The sequence below is a fragment of the Aquila chrysaetos genome, chromosome 5, assembly GCF_900496995.4.
Source record: "Aquila chrysaetos chrysaetos chromosome 5, bAquChr1.4, whole genome shotgun sequence".
NCBI lineage: Eukaryota > Metazoa > Chordata > Aves > Accipitriformes > Accipitridae > Aquila > Aquila chrysaetos.
This window is the reverse complement of record NC_044008.1, coordinates 52,932,442-52,953,132: the sequence shown is the minus strand read 5'-3', so window position 1 is coordinate 52,953,132 and position 20,691 is coordinate 52,932,442. Positions and strand designations below refer to the sequence as shown.

At 55.8% G+C, this 20,691-nt stretch overlaps 2 protein-coding genes across 3 annotated transcripts in view; one reads left to right on the top strand and one right to left on the bottom strand.

Annotated features, from left to right (window-relative positions):
• Positions 1-11,285, top strand: part of ACAN (aggrecan) — a 28,679-nt gene extending 17,394 nt beyond the window's left edge. Inside the window, exons 15-20 of the mRNA XM_030016364.1 lie at positions 4,213-4,326; positions 7,051-7,209; positions 7,708-7,790; positions 8,136-8,280; positions 8,870-9,052; positions 10,537-11,285. Of these exons, the coding sequence (XP_029872224.1) occupies positions 4,213-4,326; positions 7,051-7,209; positions 7,708-7,790; positions 8,136-8,280; positions 8,870-9,052; positions 10,537-10,625 (773 nt within the window). The 3' untranslated portion in view covers positions 10,626-11,285. The remainder of the gene's footprint in view (positions 1-4,212; positions 4,327-7,050; positions 7,210-7,707; positions 7,791-8,135; positions 8,281-8,869; positions 9,053-10,536) is intronic.
• Positions 11,286-11,878: 593 nt separating this feature from the next.
• HAPLN3 (hyaluronan and proteoglycan link protein 3) lies at positions 11,879-20,599 on the bottom strand. Of its 2 annotated transcripts, XM_030015155.2 has the most exons (5): positions 16,831-20,599; positions 15,065-15,224; positions 14,412-14,783; positions 12,981-13,283; positions 11,879-12,801 (listed from the first exon to the last, which is right to left on the bottom strand). In XM_030015155.2, the coding sequence occupies exons 2-5, from the start codon at positions 15,189-15,191 to the stop codon at positions 12,521-12,523; spliced, it is 1,083 nt and encodes a 360-aa protein (XP_029871015.1). In that variant the 5' UTR covers positions 15,192-15,224; positions 16,831-20,599; the 3' UTR covers positions 11,879-12,520. The 2 variants fall into 2 exon arrangements, with proteins under 2 accessions (XP_029871015.1, XP_029871014.1); XM_030015154.2 differs by lacking the exon at positions 16,831-20,599 and having other exon boundaries at positions 15,065-15,446.
• Between the last annotated feature and the right edge of the window lie 92 nt (positions 20,600-20,691).

The following is a 20,691-nucleotide window of genomic DNA, read 5'->3' as shown; positions in this document are numbered from 1 at the left end:
GGTGATAGCATCCCCTCTGTTCACAAGCTGCTTCTCCTTAGTAGATGTTTTAAGCACAAAGCTGACCTTGTTTAATGGGTGTTCTTGCTCATCTTCCATACAGGCTACCATTGAGAGAAATGTACAGACTGTATTGTTTTAAAAAGTGTTAGCACTGTTTCTAGTATTGTTGTCTTAGCTTCGGATGAAGGATTTTAAAAGCATTTCCTCCTCACCACTGACACTGCAAGTTCACTTTTGTATGCCATTTGCCTTCTGAGCAAAACCAGGACCAATCTATTTCTCTTTCATTTCTAAAGGATTTCTCTTTCCAGTTTCCATGATCTAGTACAGCAAATTGTTTTCAAAGGCATTGGGAGAATACTTATGTTGTGTTTAGTTGCACCAAAAGAAAATAGTTCTGACTAAATATAGTATGTGTCTGGCAATGTAAAAGAAATCTTAGGAAGAAACTGGTGAAACAAATTCAAAGTTTGCATTGTAGCTATGTAATTCCCCTTGCTTTCTCCAGCCAACAGTTTACATCTTCCAGATGCAAGATCCTGTTTACATTGGATATTTTGTTTTAATTGTTTTAATTTTTTTTAAAAAATCTAGAAGTTAGACCTTGGGTCCTGTTAGTAGCAGAAAATAGAAACTGTTGTGACAATAGATTTGAATAATCTTTTGCAACTTCTGGGTGATACTAACCGCAGTACAAATCGTCTTCTGAAGAGCTGCTAATTTTGCATTATCCTCAAGAAGTGAGTTAATAATATGTTCTAAATCGGCTTCCTATTCTTGGCAGCACAAGGCATTTTCTCCCCTGTCTTTGTTTTAGAGCTGAAGCTCCTGAAAGCGAGGGCTGCCTCTGTTCTGCACCCCAAGCCCCATCACTTGTCCTTTGTTAGCGTTGGGTAATAATAGCAGTAGTCTTGTCTTCTTGTCGGTTGATAAGCACTTGAGCTGCATCTCAAAGCAGAGCTGACTTTTTGAATGACTGCTCACCCAAGCAAATAAATAGCTCACGTCTGTGTAAGATCCTTGAGTGTCATGGTATGTGGCAGCTGGTGCTGTGGAAATGGGGGCTCGCTCCGAGCTGAGCAGAGCTGGACACCTAGCACACCGCAGGCTTTTCAGCTGGCTGAAGAGGTATACAGTGATTTACTGATCTCATCTAGCTCTAAACTTTGTGGAAGTGGACACATTTATGGTATATAAAAGGTTATGAAGAAAATAGCCAAGCGTTGCGTGATAGATGGGATTATTTTTTTTTACTGGCGTTCTCACCTCCCATAAATCCTACGGCTTAGATGCGATATCCTAGAAGCACCCACAAACCGACTTGTCAGGGTTTCCAGAGACAACATCAGTGCCAATTTTACCATTTAGAACTTACTTTTCTAAAAGACCTTCAAGACGCAGATTTTCTGGGAGGACCACAGTCAGCAATGCTTCCTCCAAACCAGCAGATATATTTGAGTTTCCTGATATGAGGTGATTCTACATCCAGATGGAGATAGGGTCACAGCTCCAACAGCACAACAGGCTGAAGGGGGAGTTTGGTATTTATGATCATCATGCGTTTAAAACATCTTCTCTCTAGCCATTTGCAGCACGCTCCTGGGAAGAAAACCTGTCTGTGTCTCACTTTTATTTGTTGTCTGTTTTTCCAATACTACCTACAAGTACACACCCTTTCTCTATGTGTCATATATAAAAATATATATGTATATGTATGGAGAGATATATAACATATATATTATAGCCAGAGATTTGTTTTTACAGTATATATAATATGTGCGATCATATTATATACAATATCTGTAAAAGGAAATTCTGTTCCAGTGTTATTTCCCAGCTGGAAATTCGTGGCAATGACTTTGCATGTGTGTGCCTGCTCCCTCCTCCTCCAAGACCAGCGATGGCAACTCACAGCAGGTCTCCTGCATCTCAGAAGAGATCTTCGATGCGCCAAGTTTTAGTCCACATGGCCAAAGACAGCTGAAGACTAATTTTTCCCTGCTAAACATTGTGCTTTAGCTCTCGTACGTGCTTTGTTCCCACTTCTGCAGCGTGCTTTCCACTTCATGGAGCCTAAAGGACAATGGAGAGCCTTTCCTTACTTGTTCAGCTGGAGCCCACTGGAATCAACATGAACTTCTGCTGCCACTGCTGTTGGGAAGCCCAGGAGGCCTCTAGAGTTGTAATGATCCCTCAGGATACCTCATTTTCCTTTATGCTCTCTATCTTCTAGGAACTCCAAGTGTAACTAAAAAGCAATAGTCAGTCAAGTTCAGCTCCTCTCTTCTACTAGGCCTGACCCCTATTTTGTTCTGGAAAGTCTCAAAGTATTTATTAGTGACATGAAAACAGGAATTCTTTTCATGTTGCAGCGAACAAAGAAATCAAGAAGGCATTACTGAGTATTTAGAAGGGCGATCCAGAGGAAAAAATTCCTTCTCTCAGGGAAGAACTGCAAAACTGGAGTAAGAAGTTCATCAGCCATCTGAGGAATAATTGCATTCCTCGCAGTGATACAGCCTAGAATAACAATGAGAATCTTCATGCTCCGAAGCATGAACGGATTTACCATCCAAGGTCAGAAAGAATTTTCTCCATCACTTAGGCACGCTACAGAACATGTCAACTTTTAGTTGACATATCAGACATTGACCATTGAGTGACTAGACAGCCACATGGGGTATAACACGCATCTGCTCTCATATGTCTGGAGACACTGAGCAGCTGGGCCACAGTTCTGCAGGGAGACAATATCCGACTGAATATACGCCAGTCAAAAGATGAACATGGACCTCGGGGAGTTGCTGCTCTGCTCTGGTATTTCCATAGCCAGCATGTTTACCATGTTTGAATGTTTCCTCACTAACCCCTCTCATCCACAAGAAGAGCATGGAGTGTTAGTCAGCACTTTTAAAGCCTTACATTTCTTCTGAGTGTGAAAGAGAGAAACGCTGTCTCGCATGAGGATCTAACCAGCCATCATTTAACCTAACCTGCGTGGATGTGCTCCCACTTTCTTCCTTAGTCTTCTTCCTTGTTTCCGAGTTGAACATCTCTGAAATCTTTCCATTCTGAATGACTCTTCCTCTGATTCCAAAGCTCAATAAGTAGGATTAAGGCTCCGTCTGGAGGGATCCTGGGAGAAGAGCTTTTACTTCCAATACAAGCTAGATTTTACAATATATAGATACAAACTGGCTACCTGTGGCCTTCTTCAGAGCATCTATGCTTTCTTCCTTCTGCACCAGGTTGACAGGGGATGGAAGTGCTATGAAACGGCGGCATTTACTACCTAGGCTTACACTAATTAGTAAGTTGAGAAACATAGAGTTGGGGGCCAAACTCTTCCCATACCAACTTCTCTTTTCACCTCCGGAAAAGCACAAAGAATCTTAAGAGCTGTTCTATTTAGATGGGAAACTAAGAATATTTTCCTCCACCAAGACGGAATCCACAGCTGGAAAAGATGTACCAGCTTCTTCCAGTCCCATTGCAAGCAAGATAGTGCATAGTGGGGACAGGTATGGAGAAAATGGCACTGCACTCCAGTATTCTTCACCAAGAAAGAGGCACACATAGCTAGGCTTAAGATCCTCAAAGGGAAAAAATTGAGGGTCTCTGAGCCACCTTTTAACCTACTTTTTTTCTTCTCTGCACTTTCTTCATCTTCATTGAAAAGAAATTTCTTGCCCCAGAACTTCATCTAAATTATGGTTCAGAAGAAACTAGTCGTGAGCACTGGCAACCGGGAAGGCCAGTTAGGAGGTAGAGGTCTATTTCAGGATGTTTCCATCTTTTATGAGAATTCCACATTCTTCCTTGTAGACCCATAGCCAGTGGAGACACAGACACAAGTTTGCATGTTTGATGCATCAGGCAGAGAGAGCGGACAAGGAAGTTACCACAGCTGTCAAAGACACTGAGTTGTGTGTATTGGATACATCTTGCTGAGCTTGTACTGATATCTTCAGAGTGGTGTTCAACCATCAAGTGACAGAAAACCAATGTCTTCCTTGTAGGGTGGGTTGGGTCTCTTGCCTTCATTCTTCCAGCAGCAGCAGTGGCAGTATGTTTTAAAATAAGACCCTAGGAACTCCCAAGTTCCCCCCAGACAACTGATAATCCCTCCTAAACACGCAAGGAAACAAGTTCTCCTGTTGGTGGAGTTGTCTGCCCAGAGCCCTAATGGAAGCCCTTGATTTCTTGCAGACACCGATGAGTGCCACTCAAGCCCCTGTCTGAATGGAGCTACCTGCGTTGATGGCATCGACTCTTTCAAATGCTTATGCCTTCCCAGCTACGGAGGGGACCTGTGTGAGATCGGTACGGCCTACCTGGCTTCAGCTAATCTTACTAACTGCTGCACTACCTTGTTCCCACCCTCCCCCCAAAAAAAGTTGATCCCAAGTGCTCTCATCAGTCCTGCCCCCATGTCAGTAAGCTAACCTCTAACAGCAGCTTAAAATACACTAGGGAAAAGCTTTGAGACTTTTGCTTATATAGTTTGATTAGTTTGTCCATCACAGCACCATGTCCTCTAAGCTTCCTAAGCAGAAGCTTCTGGTGTCTTCTTCAACTTTCTCATTTTTAAGTTTCTCTAGTGAAGTTCCATACAGCTCGTTAACAATGTTGATTACAGAAGTCGCTGTCTCTTTGGGTCAAGGGTCTTTCTGTTCATCTGTAACAGTAGGGAAACATCTGAGTACATCTTCACCCCAGGCAAACTTTCTCTGCTAGACTAGAATTTCATGGAAGGATGCTTCAACTGAGCCATGAAAAATGACTGTGTTTCTTTCTGTGAAGATGCAGCTGAGAGAAGCCTCGTTCACTCCAGGAATCTCCACCGATTTGACGTAGCATGATATTTTTGTCAACTCTTCAACATGGTTTCCTGTGGCAAAATCAGCAGGGAATGTATATCTTTGAGAAAATGTGAAGTGACCTATTTTTCCATCAAAATTAGGTACTCTGACCTGCACTGATACTTCTTTTTGTTTCCAAGGAAAGAAAAAAAGTTGGGGTTTTTTTCCTTAAAGCTGATGAAAGTCCAAACTTTTATCAGCTTAGCTGAGGGGAAGCTCTTCTGCCTTGCTCAAACAAGAGAAATAACGTTGCAGTGTCTCTTCACCTTGGCACGAGTAATGATAATATATATCGGGTTTTCTCCTCCCGTTTCTCTGCATCTCTCTTTCTGCTTCCAATATGAACATATGGAGTAGACCATAAGAAGAACGCTCAGGATCATTGGACCCTCTGGGCAGGAATTGTGCTGTCTTAACATCACTTTCCTAACACAACCTAATCAGCTCCTGATTTACCAGTCCATGCTACCTGTTGTTGGAGATCCCTGTAATCCAGGAAGAGACTTTCTACCGTGCAGCTGCTTATGATCTTGTTTCGTCCAAGCCAGACTTAATTTCCTCTCTTCTCTGATTTGTGGGCTCATGATGCCTGGGGGCTATAGGCTGGGAGATGCAAGAGGAAGCCAGTGCCCCAAATCCAGTGGGAAATGTAAATCTTCATTATTCCCATGAGGCAGAGCATCCATTCTGTCAGTCTCCAAGAACAGCAGGACACCATAGGTGAGCTCTGCCATCTGTGCACACGGCCAGTCCTTCTTGTCACCACAACAGTGTCCCTACCAGGGAACAAGATTTTCATCATTCTTTCCCAAGATTATTGCTGTCATATTTCCCTGTAAGCAACAGCTATGTAGAAAAGAGTGGCCTTTCTCCTAGGAAATGTCCTGCTGAGGTTCTGTGCTATGTGCTGTCCCATCGCCCTGTGATGACAAGGGGTAGCATTCAAGCTGCTGGGAAAACGTCTTAAAAGACAGAGTGTGTTCTCTGCTCACCTTCTGCAAGCTATCTGGCCTGCAAAGACCAAGAATCCTTAGAGCTTCAGCTACTTCCAGATAACCCATTTGATCTCTGAAGAAAGCAGAAAAAGTTTTTAATGCCTCAACTAACTACCAACATCTATGAAGAGTCTGCAATCTCCAGCTGGAAGAACACCAAAAGGGTGGATTAGGAGGAATTAGTGTGATTGAAGGAGACAAGTGCTTTGACCTACCAACTTTAACAAAGAAGAAGGAAACTGAGTACAGAAAACCTTACTGGAAAGGGAGAGAGGCATGAGGATTCATGAAAGCCCACCACTCCAAGAGCAGCAAGTGCCTGAGAAAGGATGGTAGATTGGGCATCTGAAAGGCTGAGATTAAACACATTTCATCTTCTGTTTCCTTTGGTCACGTGGAGCAGATGTGTGGTGTTGCATTGCATGGGAGCTGCTGAAGGTCTTTTGTGGTGGTTTCTCCATTTGCCTCTGCTCTCCCCCACCTGTGGTTTTATTTTTTTTTTAGTTAATGGGTTCAACTCTTCAGTGTTTCTCAGATGGTAGAAGATGTTCTGAAAAGTTAAGATATTTTTGTACTTCTCTAGCTGCTTCCAAGCTCTTTCCTTGAGATTTCATTTTCTCTCTCCACCATGGTAAGTTCCTGCCTCCGTCTCTTTCCTCCCATCTTGGTAGGCTTGCTTCTCCTCCAGAGGCCCAGAACCACACCAAGCGATGCAACCACCCGAACCTGGGCTCTCCTCCCCTCTTTCATTTTCAACATACATGTGTTGATTCTGGGCATCTGAATTCAGGTTCTGGAGTTTCTTTCCAAAGCAAGAAAACTCTGCGGGCCAGCACAAGTGGAAAGAGAGAGGTTCTTGCTTGGTCAGTTACTCAAAAACAAAGTCCAGGAACATGACACAGGGGTTGAATTGCTCAGGAATAAGTTTGTATCACTCAAGTTTTCTACTCTGGTCACTCTACTGCAAACACGGGGTCTTCAACACAGGCTCCCCTCTCTGCGTGTGTCTTGGATGCCTTCTGATAATTTTCCTTGGGATTTCCCACAGGCAACAGTGTCAGGGTTTGCTTTTTAGTGGAGGTGACCACGTGTTGTCCCATGCCATGACAGGACGAGCTGCTAAAAGGTGAGTTGGAAGGCTTCCAGACCCATGCACCAACTCCTTTTCATCCCTCCTTTGTGTGTTTCAGACCTGGAAAACTGTGAGGAAGGCTGGACCAAGTTCCAGGGCCACTGCTACAGGCACTTTGAAGAGAGGGAGACTTGGATGGATGCAGAGACCAGATGCCGACAACATCAAGCCCACCTGAGCAGTATCATCACCCCAGAGGAGCAAGAATTTGTGAACAGTGAGTGCTGAGGGCAGCCTGAGACTGGACAGGCGTCCATCCGTTGGACTCTGAGTCTATGGGCAGATTTATCCAAAATTATGTAAAAACTACAATTTCCCCCACTGCTGCTCAGATATTTCCTAACAAGGCCTCACCCTTGTGCAGGAGAGGAAGAACTGTCCAGCCATCAGACAGAAGAGGGCCCTTTCTCAGCTAGAACAGATCTTTGCTCTTACCATGTTGCTGATGTGGCTTGTTCACAAGATGTTCACTTGATCCAACAAGCACAGTAACCCATGCCAGCGTGGGTGGATCCATGCTCGTGGTGCACTGAGTGGGGAGGGAGATGCATGAGCATGATGCGGGGAAAAAAGGACATCAGGGGCTAGTGACCGGGAAAGAGCCAAATGACCCAGAGGCTCCAAGGCCAGAGACAGCTGAGATGGCAAAGAAACGCTTCCAACAAGGTGTAGAGGAACCATGACCCACTCTTCTCTCCCTCTCTGGCTCTTCCAGGCCACGCACAGGACTACCAGTGGATCGGCCTCAGTGACAGAGCTGTGGAGAACGACTTCCGCTGGTCCGACGGGCACTCCCTGGTGAGCCTGGAGCCCGCGGCGCGGGCAGGTGCTGGCTTTTGGGGGGGGGGGAGGTTCCCCTTGGGTGGGAAGAGCCCCATGAGTTACGTGCTGAGTGCTTGGGTTGAGCACTGAGTGGAGGCAGCCCTAAACTTTGTAGGGCTCGTGGTTTTTCCGAGCCTCTAGTAAAGCTGGTCAGCTAAGCTACTGGGCACCATCACGATAGAAATAACCGCTGCAGTAGCAGTGCTGGCAACCCATGGTCTCTGCTGGTGAGATACATGGGCAAGGCAGCAGCAAGGATGAAGGAGGGTGTAGGAGAGGGAAGGGCTCAGCCTTAGGTGAAGGGCTTTCCTCTCTTGGCAGCAATTTGAGAACTGGCGGCCCAACCAACCTGATAACTTCTTTGCGGCGGGTGAGGACTGCGTTGTAATGATCTGGCACGAGCAAGGCGAATGGAACGACGTTCCCTGCAACTATCACCTCCCTTTCACCTGCAAGAAAGGAACAGGTCAGCACCCTGCACTGCGCCGGCAAGTATGGGGGGCTCAGGCAGTGGCTGCAGGGCTGGAGTGGAGCCCCCAGTGCACATGAACGTGGGTCTTGTCACTGCAAAGGGTCGTCAAAGAGGTGGAAGGAATTAGCAATAGAAGGTGGCCAGGGCTCTAGGAGAAAGTTTCCCGAGAGCTTGAAAACAAATAAGACAAGTCACCAAGGATGGGGTTTCATGTCCCCAGGCAGAGCCATACCCTGGCTGCAGCATCACTCCCACGTACCAGCTCCGTGCCCTCCCACAGATGCCAGCGGCTGTTGTGATGCCTGGCTCTCACTGCCTCTCTGGGAAACAGGAATGGAGCCCTGAGGCAGACTGCTGCTTAATTGCAAGACCCATCACAGAATTTCCATATCCCCCTGCCCCTAAATTTCGTGGACAGAGGCAATCTCAAAGGGATTTAAGGTTTTATGCATGGGAGAAGAGGAGTGACAAGGCTGTGTGTACCCAGCCTTTGCCGGGCAGGCAGGAGCTGCCCGAGTGTGAGCTGCCTGCTCAACCAGGCAGGACTCCTCAAGCTCTCCATGTTTCTGCCCACCTCCTGCAGTGGCCTGCGGGGACCCCCCTGTTGTGGAGAATGCCAGGACCTTCGGTCGGAAGAAGGACCGCTACGAAATAAACTCCATGGTGCGGTACCAGTGCAACCAAGGCTACATCCAGCGCCACGTGCCCACGATTCGGTGCCAGCCCAACGGGCAGTGGGAGGAGCCACGGATATCCTGCATGAACCGTATGTCTCGGCCCCTTTACCTTCAGATTAGGGCTGATGAATCCCTGCAGCTGGGAGAAGGAGCTGGGAATGAGGGGGTCATCATCTTAGGGTGCAGGTTAGCTCTGAGCCAGGCAGAAGGGGACATCATGGTCCCCTTGACTTGTTGAAAGCTCCCCCGTGATGGGGCCATGGGAGCTGGCATCTTCTGGGCAGGTGCGGGCCATGGGGTCTGGCTGTCGGGACAGCCCAGACAATTCCTGCCCTGGAGGCTCCTCCACGTATGCAGGGTAGGGGCAGCTCCAGAGCCAGCAAAGAGCACCAAGGGGCTTACTAAGGGCCCAGGCTACTTAAAGAAAGGAAAGAAAAAGAAGTGGTTTCTGAAAGGGTGAATTTTGGCACCACCTGCACCAGCAGAGAGAATAGCAGGGGGGAGCTGCGGTCCCCCCGAGCTCTTCCCCGGCATCCCACTGCCCTGGGAGCGGACAGGAGCCCTGCAACAGAGCTAAACCAAGGGACCTGGCTGGGCTCCTGACCCTTCTCCTGTCAGGCCTCCAGCTGATGGCAGCCAGCCCTCTCCCACTGGCGTCCCACCCCACTCGCAGGCCTGCCTACACCCCTGTCCCATCCCTGCTCGCCTGCAGCTTCCCAATAATTTTGTCGGCCTTGGCCAAATCGCATCTGTCCAGTGGCCTCCTTTCCAGGTTCTGGTCCAGCTGGGCAATTCCAGCTAAAGCAACAGTCCCACAGCCAGGGAAAGTCGATACGGGCTTAAGGGACACACCTCCACCCCAGGGAGGAGATGGAAGGAGGAGGGATGGAGGAGGTGTCCGAGGGCGACCGTGTGGTGCAGACCAAGCCGCTAATTCCCTTGGCTCTGCCACGGACCCGGAGAGTCACAGGCTGCTGCCAGCATGGACCGCCAGCAACCAAGAGACCTGGGCTGTTCCCAACCAGCTTTTGCCGCTTCCATCAAAACCCTCCTGCAATTATCACACTGGAGTGGTGCCAGCTTCGAGAGAGACTGGCAGCAAAGATCAGGCAGAAACCTTGTCCCTGCCACCCAGGCTGGGCTGTTTCCCCTCCTGTGCCCTGAGCACATCCCACTGCTGATGGACATTTCCCTCCCTGTCCCAGGGGATCAGGGAGGGACTGATAGGCAGCGGACGAGATGGGGAAGCGGTCCCCATGCCCACCCCGTTAGCAGAGCTGCCCCCCCGGCTGGGCACAGGGAAGTGATGGGACAAGCATCCGTGGAGAGGACGCTCCTGCCCAGGCTCCCAGTAGGCACTGGGGACCTTCACCCCTGGGTGAAGCAAAGCTCAGCTGCAGGGGCGAGAGAAGGGCCGATTCTGTGTGGGCAGGCAGGCTGGTGCCGGGGATGCCTGCGGCTGCCCATGTTTTTCCAGGGAGCCAGGGGCCGGGGCAGCCAGCGCAGGACAAGCGGCATCTCTGTCCCACCTCCTGCTAACAAGGTGCCTTTTCTTCTCCTCCCTCTTCCACAGCCTCCAACTACCAGCGCAGGCTATACAAGAGGAGCCCCAGGAGCCGGTCAAGACCCAGCGGCAGAGCCGTGCACAGACCCACCCATTAGAGCGGGGCGAGAGAGACCGAGGGGGAAAGCAAGAAAGAGAGATTTTTAACGGAACAGTTATATTAACAGAGTCGATTTCTTCTTCTTCTTGTTGCTTTTTTGTCATATAAGGAAAAAAAAATTATATTAAAGACAAACCCACCTTTGTGTATATATATAAAAAAAAAAATTAATGTTTTTCCAAGCACCAAAGCAAAGCGAATTAGATCTCAGCATTTTTACTAACCGTCCGGTTCCAATTATCTTCGTGCCTTCGGGGACTGGGAGGGGGGGGGTTGCAGAGGGCAGGGGGGTTAAGTTAAATAATAAAGATGATTATTTTTTCCTGATTTTATCCACGAACAATGTAATTATTTCTGTTATTTAATCTCCGGGGTGAACAGCACCTTTTGGGGTTTGGGGTTTTTTTTTCCAGTATCCTCCTACTGCTGCAGCGCGTCAGGGCGGGTGGGAGGGCCGGGGGGCTGTGGTGGAAGGAGATGCAGGAGGAGGGAGGCGAGGGGATGCTGAGACCCAGGATCTGGGCACTGGGGGCTGCGGCCCCTCTTTGCTTTCCTGCTGCCCTCCCTGCAGTGCAGCACCCATCCCGGGATGATGTGCTCTTTCCAGGGGACCGTGCGGGGCACCAGCGTTCCCTGCACCTATTTATATTTTTGAACATAACCTATTTTGAAAGAATGATAAATAATAAAGAGAGTGAAATCAGAATGGGCACTTTGTCAGTGTTGTTTTTTGGGGGAAGGGGGGTGTCAGCGGGGGGGGTGGGGGGTGGTGTCCCATGGCAAGGCAGCACAGAAGGAAGGGGAGCCCAACCAGGGTACTCCAGGCTACAAGGGACCAGCTCAGCCCTAGCCAGCACCCAAGGGTGCAGCCCTGGGACAACCGGGCCGGGGGGGGGGGGTCCCAAGTCCCAACCGAAGAAGGATCCTGGGGTAGGACATCACCCCTCCCCCATACAGCTCTCACCCCAGGAGGGGGTTAACCCACATGCCTAAAACCTGTCACCAGCAGGAACCGCTTCACCCTCCAGCTTTCAGTCCTGACACCCAGGGGGTTGATTAACACTCATTAATGTGGGAGCACAAGGCCCTTGCAGGAGCTCGGGTGGGTGCGGGGCTGAGCCAGCAGCGACGAGATGATGCTCAGCCAAGGATGAGACAGTCCCGGATGTCCAGCCAGGGATCACCAAATCCTCTCGCTTTGACAGACCCCTCTTTCATGCTGGGACAGAGATGGGGACACAGCCATGTCGCTCCAGGGCTTTCTCCACTGATTTATTAGAAGACGTCCAGGAAAATACATCTTTTCATAACCAAACGCTCGAAGAAGAAGGCACCAGAGTTCAAGTGGTGTCCAGGCGAGGGGCGCATTGAGATAAGGCACTGGCGCTCCCGTGGGGACAGGCACAACGGCATCCTTCAGTGAGATGGGGATGGGGCTGGAAGAGGAGCCAGGATGCAACAGAGGCACCCGCTCTCTGCCTCTGGCCAAATTCAGCCTTGCCTCGCTCCCACCCTGCGAGCTCAGGGGCAGGACCAGCCTGGAAGGGCAGGCGGGTGTCAGTGACATGCTGCCACCCTGGGAAGGGGCCACCAACCACGGGGTGGCAGAGGCCAAGCGGGGTGGCAGCAGCCCATGCGGATCGTCCTCATGCACACTCCATGCCAGGGACGGTCCCGCGCTGCCCCAGCCGGCAGCCACCCCAAGCAGCTGCATGTGCCAGCTGCTAAGATGCGGAAAATATAAAGGAAGGAAACAAAATAAAACAAAAAGAAGCCTCCCCTCCCCGTCCCACCTCCCCCCAGTCACCCCCAAAACAGCCCTGGGAAACACCTGACGCCAGGCACTGTCAGGCTGGAAACATCCTCCGGCCAGGAAGGAGCCCTCCCAGCTCCTTATCTCTCCTTGTAGCAGAAGACCCCAAATCTGCCCTTGCTGGGGAAGCCAAAGCTGCGGACACCAGGCTCTGCGGGGCCGCAGTTGGCCCGGGGCTTGGCAATGGGGTAGCGGACGCTGCCATCTGCCAGCCAGCCGGCATCACAGCGGTCCAGCCCCAGGAACTTCCAGGCGGAGTAGAGCTGCCCCACCTGGGCGATCTCAGCCCCCGCGTCCTGGCAGCTCTGCTTGGCCTCCTCCAGCGTCATCCCGGCCGGGTGGTCCAGGTAGAAAACCTCTCCTAGGAGGGAGATGGGAGCATCAGTGCTGAGCATCATCTGGAGCATCCCCATCCAGAGCATCCCTGCCTGGAGCATCCCCACATAGGCTGAGCCCTGTGCCCTAAGGGGGAGGGAGGACATGGGATGCCACTGATGGGGCGCAGCATCTTTCTCCAGGATCCCACTTCCCAGCCCCTACCTTTGAGTGCAGAGGAGAAGCAGAAGGCATCAAAGCGGTGCAGGTGCCGGTGGCGTGGGCCATAGCTGCGGATGCCCGGGGCGAGGTGCAGCCCACCGCAGGGCTTGCGGGGCAGGTGGATGGGGTACTGCACGGTGCCATCAGCCAGCCAGCCCGCATTGCACCAGTCCAGCCCCTCACTCCAGGCCTGGAAGAGCTGGCTGAAGGTGGCGAGGATGGCACCCTGCTCCTGGCACGCTCGCTCGGCTTCGTGGAAGTTGAGCCTGTACTGCCCATGAGGAGGCTGGTAGGGGAACACGATGCCTGGGGGCAGACGGGGCACTCAGCCGGCTCTGCAGGCAGCCCACCCGCCCCAAGTCCAGCCCCGGCAGGAGCCGCAAGGGTCCCCAGCCCATCCCAAATTCAGGCTCTGGGACAGGGACCACCCCCAGGGTGGCACAGTCTGAGGCTCAGGACAGGGCTGCTCTGGGCATGCAGCTGCCAGCAGCGAGTTGCCAGCGACATCTTGTGGCACGGGGACACAGGGGCTCAGTCCCGGGGACACGAAGACCACCCTCATGGGGACAGCACCGGCACGCACAGGGATGCACAGACTAGGATAACAGGGATGCAGGGACCACCACACCACGGACGTATGGACCACGGTCCTGGGGGCCCACAGACAGTGGTCCCAGGGAGACATGGACCACCTCTGTGGGGATGGACAGACCGTCGTCATGGGGATGCACAGGCTACAGGAACAGGGACACAAGGACCAGCACCACGGGGATGTATGGGCCACGATCCCAGGACACATGGACCACCAACATGGGGATGGATGGACCACTGTCATGGGGACGGATGGACCACGGGAACACGTGCACCACCACCACCACAGACCACAGTCACAGGGGCCAGTGGGGACAAGCTACCAAGGGAGGGAGGGTCCAGGTGCCAAGGGGGTGGGCAGGGGCACAGAAAGGGGGATGTTTCCCCAGCTCTGGGCTTGGCGGTGGAGCCAGGGCTGAGTCAGGTCCCTCGTGGCAAGTGAGCAAGAGGGGCTGGATCAGTCACCAAGGTTCATCACAAGATGCATGGGGACACCGAGGGCTGGGAGGCGAGGAGGCGGTTGCACATGATGCAACACAGCGGGAAGACGGGTGGGTAGAGGCAGGAAATGCTGCGGCCACAGGGTCACCCCCAACTCTGACTCCACAGTAGCATACCCAGCATCCCAGCTGGGCAGACAGCAGCTCACTCGCTGCTGAGACCCCACAGTCAGACAGCCCCAAGCCACCACCCTGTCACACTGAGCATCCCAGCCCCTTTCTGCCCACAATTGGGCTCCCCAACCCCCCTGCCTTGCTACCTCCCCCAAGGAGGGGGTGCCCCAGGAAGGCCAGGCTCACTGGCTTGGTGCAGGGGGTCACGCGGTCCCCACCGTGCCCCCACCTTGCAGCCGGAGGTCCACCACGTCGCTCTCATCCTCCAGCCCATCGATGACCTCGCAGCGGTATTTGCCATCATCCTTCAAGCGCACGTCGCTGACGACCAGCGAGGCCTCGCGACGCCCAGCCTGGTGGAGGTGAGCGCGGCCCTGGAAGTCCCCAAAGGCCACATAGGTCTTGCCGATGGCTACCAGCACATCCTGCTCCTTGGTGTAGTCATCCCGCAGCTTGGACCACTTGATGCGGATCTTGCGCTTGGCTTCCATGTCGGGCTCGTAGTAGTAGTGGCAGGGTAGGGTGACATTGGCACCATTGGAGCTGTAGATGGGGTCTTTGGAGGTCTCCACCACCAGCTTGGCCCCATTGAAGTAAAACACTGGGGACAGGGAGGGAAGGCATGAAGCGTGGGTTAGGGTCCAGGGCTGGGTGGCATCCCCAAATCTTCCCGCAGCTGGCCCGCCCCCTCCCTCCAGCCACCTCCTCTTCTGCCTGAGCATCCCATGAGCACCCCCCGAGCACCCCCATCTGCTCCTCTGGGTGCCACATCCCCTCCAAGAGATGTGTCCCCTCCCCATCCCAGAGGCGGGGGAGGGACTTCAGCCCCTTGCAGCAATCTGCCAGCCCTGCTTTCAGCCACCCTGCTAATCCCCGATATACCTTTCTCCTGCCCCTTGTCCTTGTCATTCATGATGCGGTTGTAGTAGAAGCCATTGTAGAAAGGGTGGTGGGAGCTGCTGGCCAGGCGCAGCAGGGTGGCCTCCAGGAGCAGCGGGAGCAGCAGCATGACTGGGGAGCAAGGCAGAATCCTGAGCCTGGGCTGCAGAGGGGGAAAAGGGCTGCGGTAACACCCCAAATTAACCAGGAGCACCCCAGCCTTGCCTGGCACATGGTGCCGGGCAGACCCCATCGCAAGGATGCAAGGAGAGGGGTGGGAAGAGCCGGCAGAGCCGCTCGCCTGCCTGCAGGGAAGGGTGCAGGCAACCTGAGCTGTGCTCCCAGACCTGCCCCACGACTGGGGCTCCCAGTGCCCTCCATCCTCATCCTCCCACCTGGGTCACACCACGCACCACCGCATTCGCCACTGCTGCCCGTTGGGGCTTGCAGAGCACCCAGCCCAGAGCGGGGAGCTGAAACCAAGTCAGGGACAGGGCAGCCAGGGGAAATGGGATCCCAGGGCATCCTTTGAACAGGGAGCACTGGGAAAACATCACATAGGGGGTGCGGGGGCAGAGAAGTGGCCGAGCCCCGCTGTAAGCCGCAAGCTCGGTTTACAAAGGCAGCCGAGCGTGCAACCCAGCCGAGGAGGGGAGGAGAGAGCTCGGGGCTGCCTCCACTGCCCCAGCACCGGACAAAGCCCGGCGGCACCCAGCCAGCCGGGCCGAGGACCCCCAGCTCTGACCCACGGCTGCCGCTTTGCGCCACGGACGTGTCTGGCGCTGATGCCGTGCAACACGTATCGCTCCCAAACCACGTCGCCTGGGTCGGGGGAAGCCCGGCTGGCCCGCACCACCACAGACCCGCGCTGCCCCGAGTTCTGGGTGCCCCAGGCACCCAAGGGTGCCCTGCACGGGGCTCACCCAGGGCAGCTCGCAGCAGTATTTGCCGGCTTGCGAGCTTTCCCAGAGCCGGCAGAGGGGGCACGGCACCCGGCAAGCCTCCGGGAGCCCCCCTCCAAGCCTGGGAGGGATTTGACATCTGTGCCCCCCGGGCAGACAAGGTTTACGAGTGCCTGCAAAGGTGCCCCAGGCCAGGGAGCTGTGGGAGAGCGGGTGCTCAGTCCCGGCAGGGTCCAATACCGGGTACGGTGAGGGTTTCCGGGGACCGGGGCGTGCAACCGGCTGCTCTCACCGCGGGTTGCTTGCTCCGCGGCTCTGCTCCGCGGCTCTCCTCCGTGGTCGGTGCCACTGCTCACCTTCCCGTGGGCTGCAGCCTGCGCTTGCCACCCACCGAGGTCCGCGGAGCCGGTGCCGGAGGGCGCGGGGTGCACCCGTTCGACGGCCAGCGCAGCCCCGGGAGCCCAGCGGCAGCGGCGCGTGGCACCGCAGGCGCCGGAGCCCGGCAGGCACGCCGCCACGTGCTGCCCGCCCGCGCGGCAGGGCGGGCTCGAGGCACCGGCAGCTTCGCACCTCGGTTTGGGGGGGCACCGGCCCCGGCCCCCCTGCGCCCCCAGGTGCCTAGCCACCCTCCCAGAGCCCAGCGTTGCGGTCGCATGCCGGGGGGGCCCGGCGTCCTCAACCGCAACGCCAGTCAGCGAGCATCGTGCTGCAGCGCCCACCGTTGCGATGCCTGGCACCTTCCGCGGTGATGCCCGGCACCCTCCAAGGCGACGCCAGCCCTCCCTGCCCTCCACGGCAAGCAGGGTGTCCATCACCCCGGGGTGCCAGCCCTCCCCAGCCCCGGCTCTGAGGCCAAGCCCTACTCACGCTAGTTGCGGGCAGGCTGCAGGCAGGCGTGCAGGCAGGCTGCAGGCAGATGCACTGTGTTTAGGGCTCTTGCAGGGCTGAGAGGAAGCAGCTCCAGGGCCTGCCTCTTAAAGGGAAACACACGCCTTTCCCAACCCCCTGCTCGCAGCCCGGAGCTGGGGTGGGTGCCCCCGGCCCCCCGCCTGCCCGCCGTGCCTGGGTGATGGCCTCCCCATGTGCCTGCACGCTGCCCGCATGCTGCCCGCACGCCTCGTCTGTGATGTGCCGGCTGCCAGCGTTGTCCCCGGCCTGGAGGGGGAGAGTGGCAGGGAGCGGGGTGCACCGCTGGGGCTGGTGGGACCTCGTGATGCCCCGTGCAAAGCCCCGGTGAAGCCATAGTGCTGGGGGAGAAGAGCCATCCCTTGTCCCGCATCCCACCGGCGGGACCGGTTGCAGTCCCCAGGCAGCGGTGGTATCGAGCGTGCCCGTGGCAGGAGCACCGTGGGCACGACCGGCTCAGGATGGGTGGGCTGTGGCGGGGGCTGGTCTGTGCCTGGGATGTGCAGGCAGCGCCTGCCTGCTCTGGGTTCCAAGGGAAGTAGCTGAGCCACAGGGTTCAGCCTCTTCAGGGTCCGCTTGGGGCTATGGCAGCAAAGCAGAGGGACAGAAACCAGGGCAAAAGCTTTGGGGTGCCTGGTTGCACCCATCTGAGGGGGCATCATCCCTAAACTTGGGTGATGCCCTCCACACCAGCTTCCACCAGCACATGGACATGCAGCCCTGGCTCTGAGAGTCACAGACCCGGCCCTCAGGAAGGGCAGCACGGTGGCCACACAGCTGGGGGGTGCTGGTCCGGGAGCGGCCAAGGGGGCCGAGCACACAGAGGAACCACGGAGCGGCGTGTGCCCTGACCCAGCGACCCGCAGCCCTGGCCCAGCGCGCCGCTTCGCCCCCCGCTTTGTTGTTTTATGGCAAGGAAATGAGGCGCGGGGGCCCCGGTCCGGCCCTTGCCGCTGCGCGGGACGGCGTCAAGCCGGAAAGAAAACAACTCGTGCAAAAATAAACTGCCCTGGGGCTGACTGTGGGGTGAAGGGGGCCAGGACCCCTTCTCGACGGCCCCCCGGCACGGCACGCTCAGGGTGCAATCTCGTCTGCCCGTCGCCGCCACGCTGATAGGGAGCAGCTGGCACGGAAACAGCGTTATCTGCCGCCAGCGCCGGCCCGGCAGCTCCTGACCCCCGTGGGAAGCCCCAACTGGGGATGGCTGTGGGACCCAGGGTCTGGAGGCACTGCTCTTCCTTGCTCTCCTTTTTCCTGCACACCCACCCCTAGGGGCCCGCCAGCCCTCCCTGAGAATGGACACAGCGGAGCCAGGCAGTCCAGGGATGTGGGAGCGTGACGGCTGGGCACACTGCCTGCTTGCCTGCCTGGAGCAGGCTGCTTTGCAGCCCACAGTGGAGGGGCGATTACATCTCCTGGCACGGCAGCACAGGTCTGCTGCGCTGCCTGCATCCCAGCCGAGGGTCCCCGGCCCCCTAGCCCTGCCTCATGGCCGGAGGAGGTGGTGGGATGGCATCCCAGCTGCATCCCAGTTGCATCCCGGCCACCTGTGCTTCCCTACAGTTGCTTGCCCAAGTTGTCCGTGTCCCAGTGAGCTGGCGATCCGGATGGTTCCCTCCACCCCCCCCGGCTGTGCAGATAGACAGACAGCCGCATCAGGGCACGCTGCTCCTTGGCATGGCCACCGCATTGTTTCGGAGTCGAGGAACAAGCCTCACGGTGCCCTGTGCTGCCTGCACTGCATGCACCGCGGCGCCTGCCAGGAGCCATCCTCTGCCCGGCCCAAGGAGGGGAGTGGCAGCGGGGAGGGGGAGAGAGATGCTTTTGTGCACCTCTTTTCAGCAAAAGCTCATGGCTCACATTTGGCCACGGCTTTTGTCTGGATGTGGTCACCGATGCCCTCCATCTCCTCCTGGGGAGCAGCTGGCGTGGGGAAGGATCCAGCCACCAGCAACCCCCCGAGGAAGGAGGAATCCCCTTTGCTCCCTCCTGCCTCACCCTATTTTTGGAGCTTCAGGGACGATCCCAGATTTGTTTTCTGCTCCCCAAGAGGGACCCTGGGTGGGACCGTGGGTTTCAGGGTAAGCGAGGCTGCACAGGGTCGGAGTAGCTCTGACCCGGGAGCACGTGTTCAGGGCACATGTTTAGGGCTGGCTGAGCTTTAGGTTGAACGGGAGCCATAAAAATGTCATCCCTGTCTTCCCCACCTCAAGCCCGGCAGCTGACAGCTCCACCGTAGCCCCAACGGAGAGATTTCTCCCTGAAATGCCACTTGTGTGGGACAATTCCAGCAGGAACCTGTTGCCCAAGGCTCAAACTGGGGAGGAAAACCCATGTTCCTGGTGGGATGAAGGAGGCTGTGGTCTGTGCTGGGCTTTCCGGGTAGAGGCAAGAGGATGCTCTTCCCGACGGCTGCTTCCTGAGGAACCGGCTCACGGGCAGCTGGCAGCACCAGCAGCCGAGTCAGCAGGCAGCGGGGTGCCTCAGCCACAGCGTGCCGGCCCTCCGGGCCTTCCTGCTGCCCCAGCAACCCAGCCGCGTCCGGGAAGAGCATCCGAGGGACACGGGGACAAGCATGAGGGGCTGTGCATGGCGTGGAAGGCGCCATGGCCCTCGCCAACCCCCCTGTCCTGGGGCTCCGGAGGAGGAAGGAAACACCGCAGAGCTGGGAAAGGGCTCAGCATCCGTCAGAGGGGCTTGCCTTGGGGGTGGCAATGGGCAGGGGGAAGCAGCGGCCGGGCGCTGAGGATGTGTCCCCTGCTCTCACATGCGGCATCTGCTCCCGTCACCCTCCCGTGGAGCCTCTGCCGTGCTCCCAGCTCAGGGCTGTCTTGGCTGGACCTGGAACAAGCTGCTCTTATCTCTGCCCCAGCCTCCCGGTGATAAGGGTGGCATGTCTGGAGGTGGACCGGGCTGACTGTCCCCCCTGTCCCCGGCTCTAGCTGTGGCTGCTATCTGTCACCAAGCAGCCACAGCCACAATGAATTCAACCCGGTCTCTGCAATCAGCCCCGTAGCCCCTCTGGTGCCCGGGGCTGGCACCCACAGGGCCAGGCAGGAGCCCACCTCCCACGACCAGGGCCCGGGGAGGGAACGCATGGCTGAGCAGGGCACTACTGGCAGCGCGAAGGTGCATGGAAGTTGTCCGGAGCTGCGGGGACGGAGAGCTGTGGTGGGATGCAGGTGGCCCTTGGCCATTCGTGCCAACCTCAGGGGTCCCTGCCCAGTGTGGCAGAAGACTCTGGAAAGGAGCAAAGCTCTTCTGTCCTGTTGACCCCAGTGTTCCTTCCCTACCAGGGACCCTGTCCTCGATGCAGGGGGATCCTGCTCCATCAGCATCCACTCCCCTGCCCTGCCCAGGGAGGCTCTGCTGGGAGCATCCCCACGGGCAGCCCTGGCAAAACCCGTAGCTCCCTCCAGCCCTGGGAGCGTGCTTGGGTGTAGGAGGCCATTTTCCTCCAAGCTGGGGGATTTGCTCTAGGATCAAAGCCAAAGGAGGAGACGCAGGGCGTGGGCTGCTGATAGCAGCTTCCCCTCCCCAAGTCCCATCCCGCTGCGCTTGGCCAGCTGCGAGCACAGGCTCCAGCAGCTGTGACAGGGTGGAGGCAGCGGGGAAGATGCACAAAGCCCTGGTACCCTGGTTTTCAGGCAGGGAAGGGAGCTAGGAAAGTCTGGGAAAGCGGGAGAGGTGCAGGGTCAGCACGGCAGCCAGCAGTCCGCTGGGACAGAGGAGCTGGGTGGCTCAGAGGGGATACTGGCAGATTGCCGGACTGCTGGGCTTTGGGAGGTGGCTCTCGGGGAGGCACAGAGCAGCCAAGCCGAC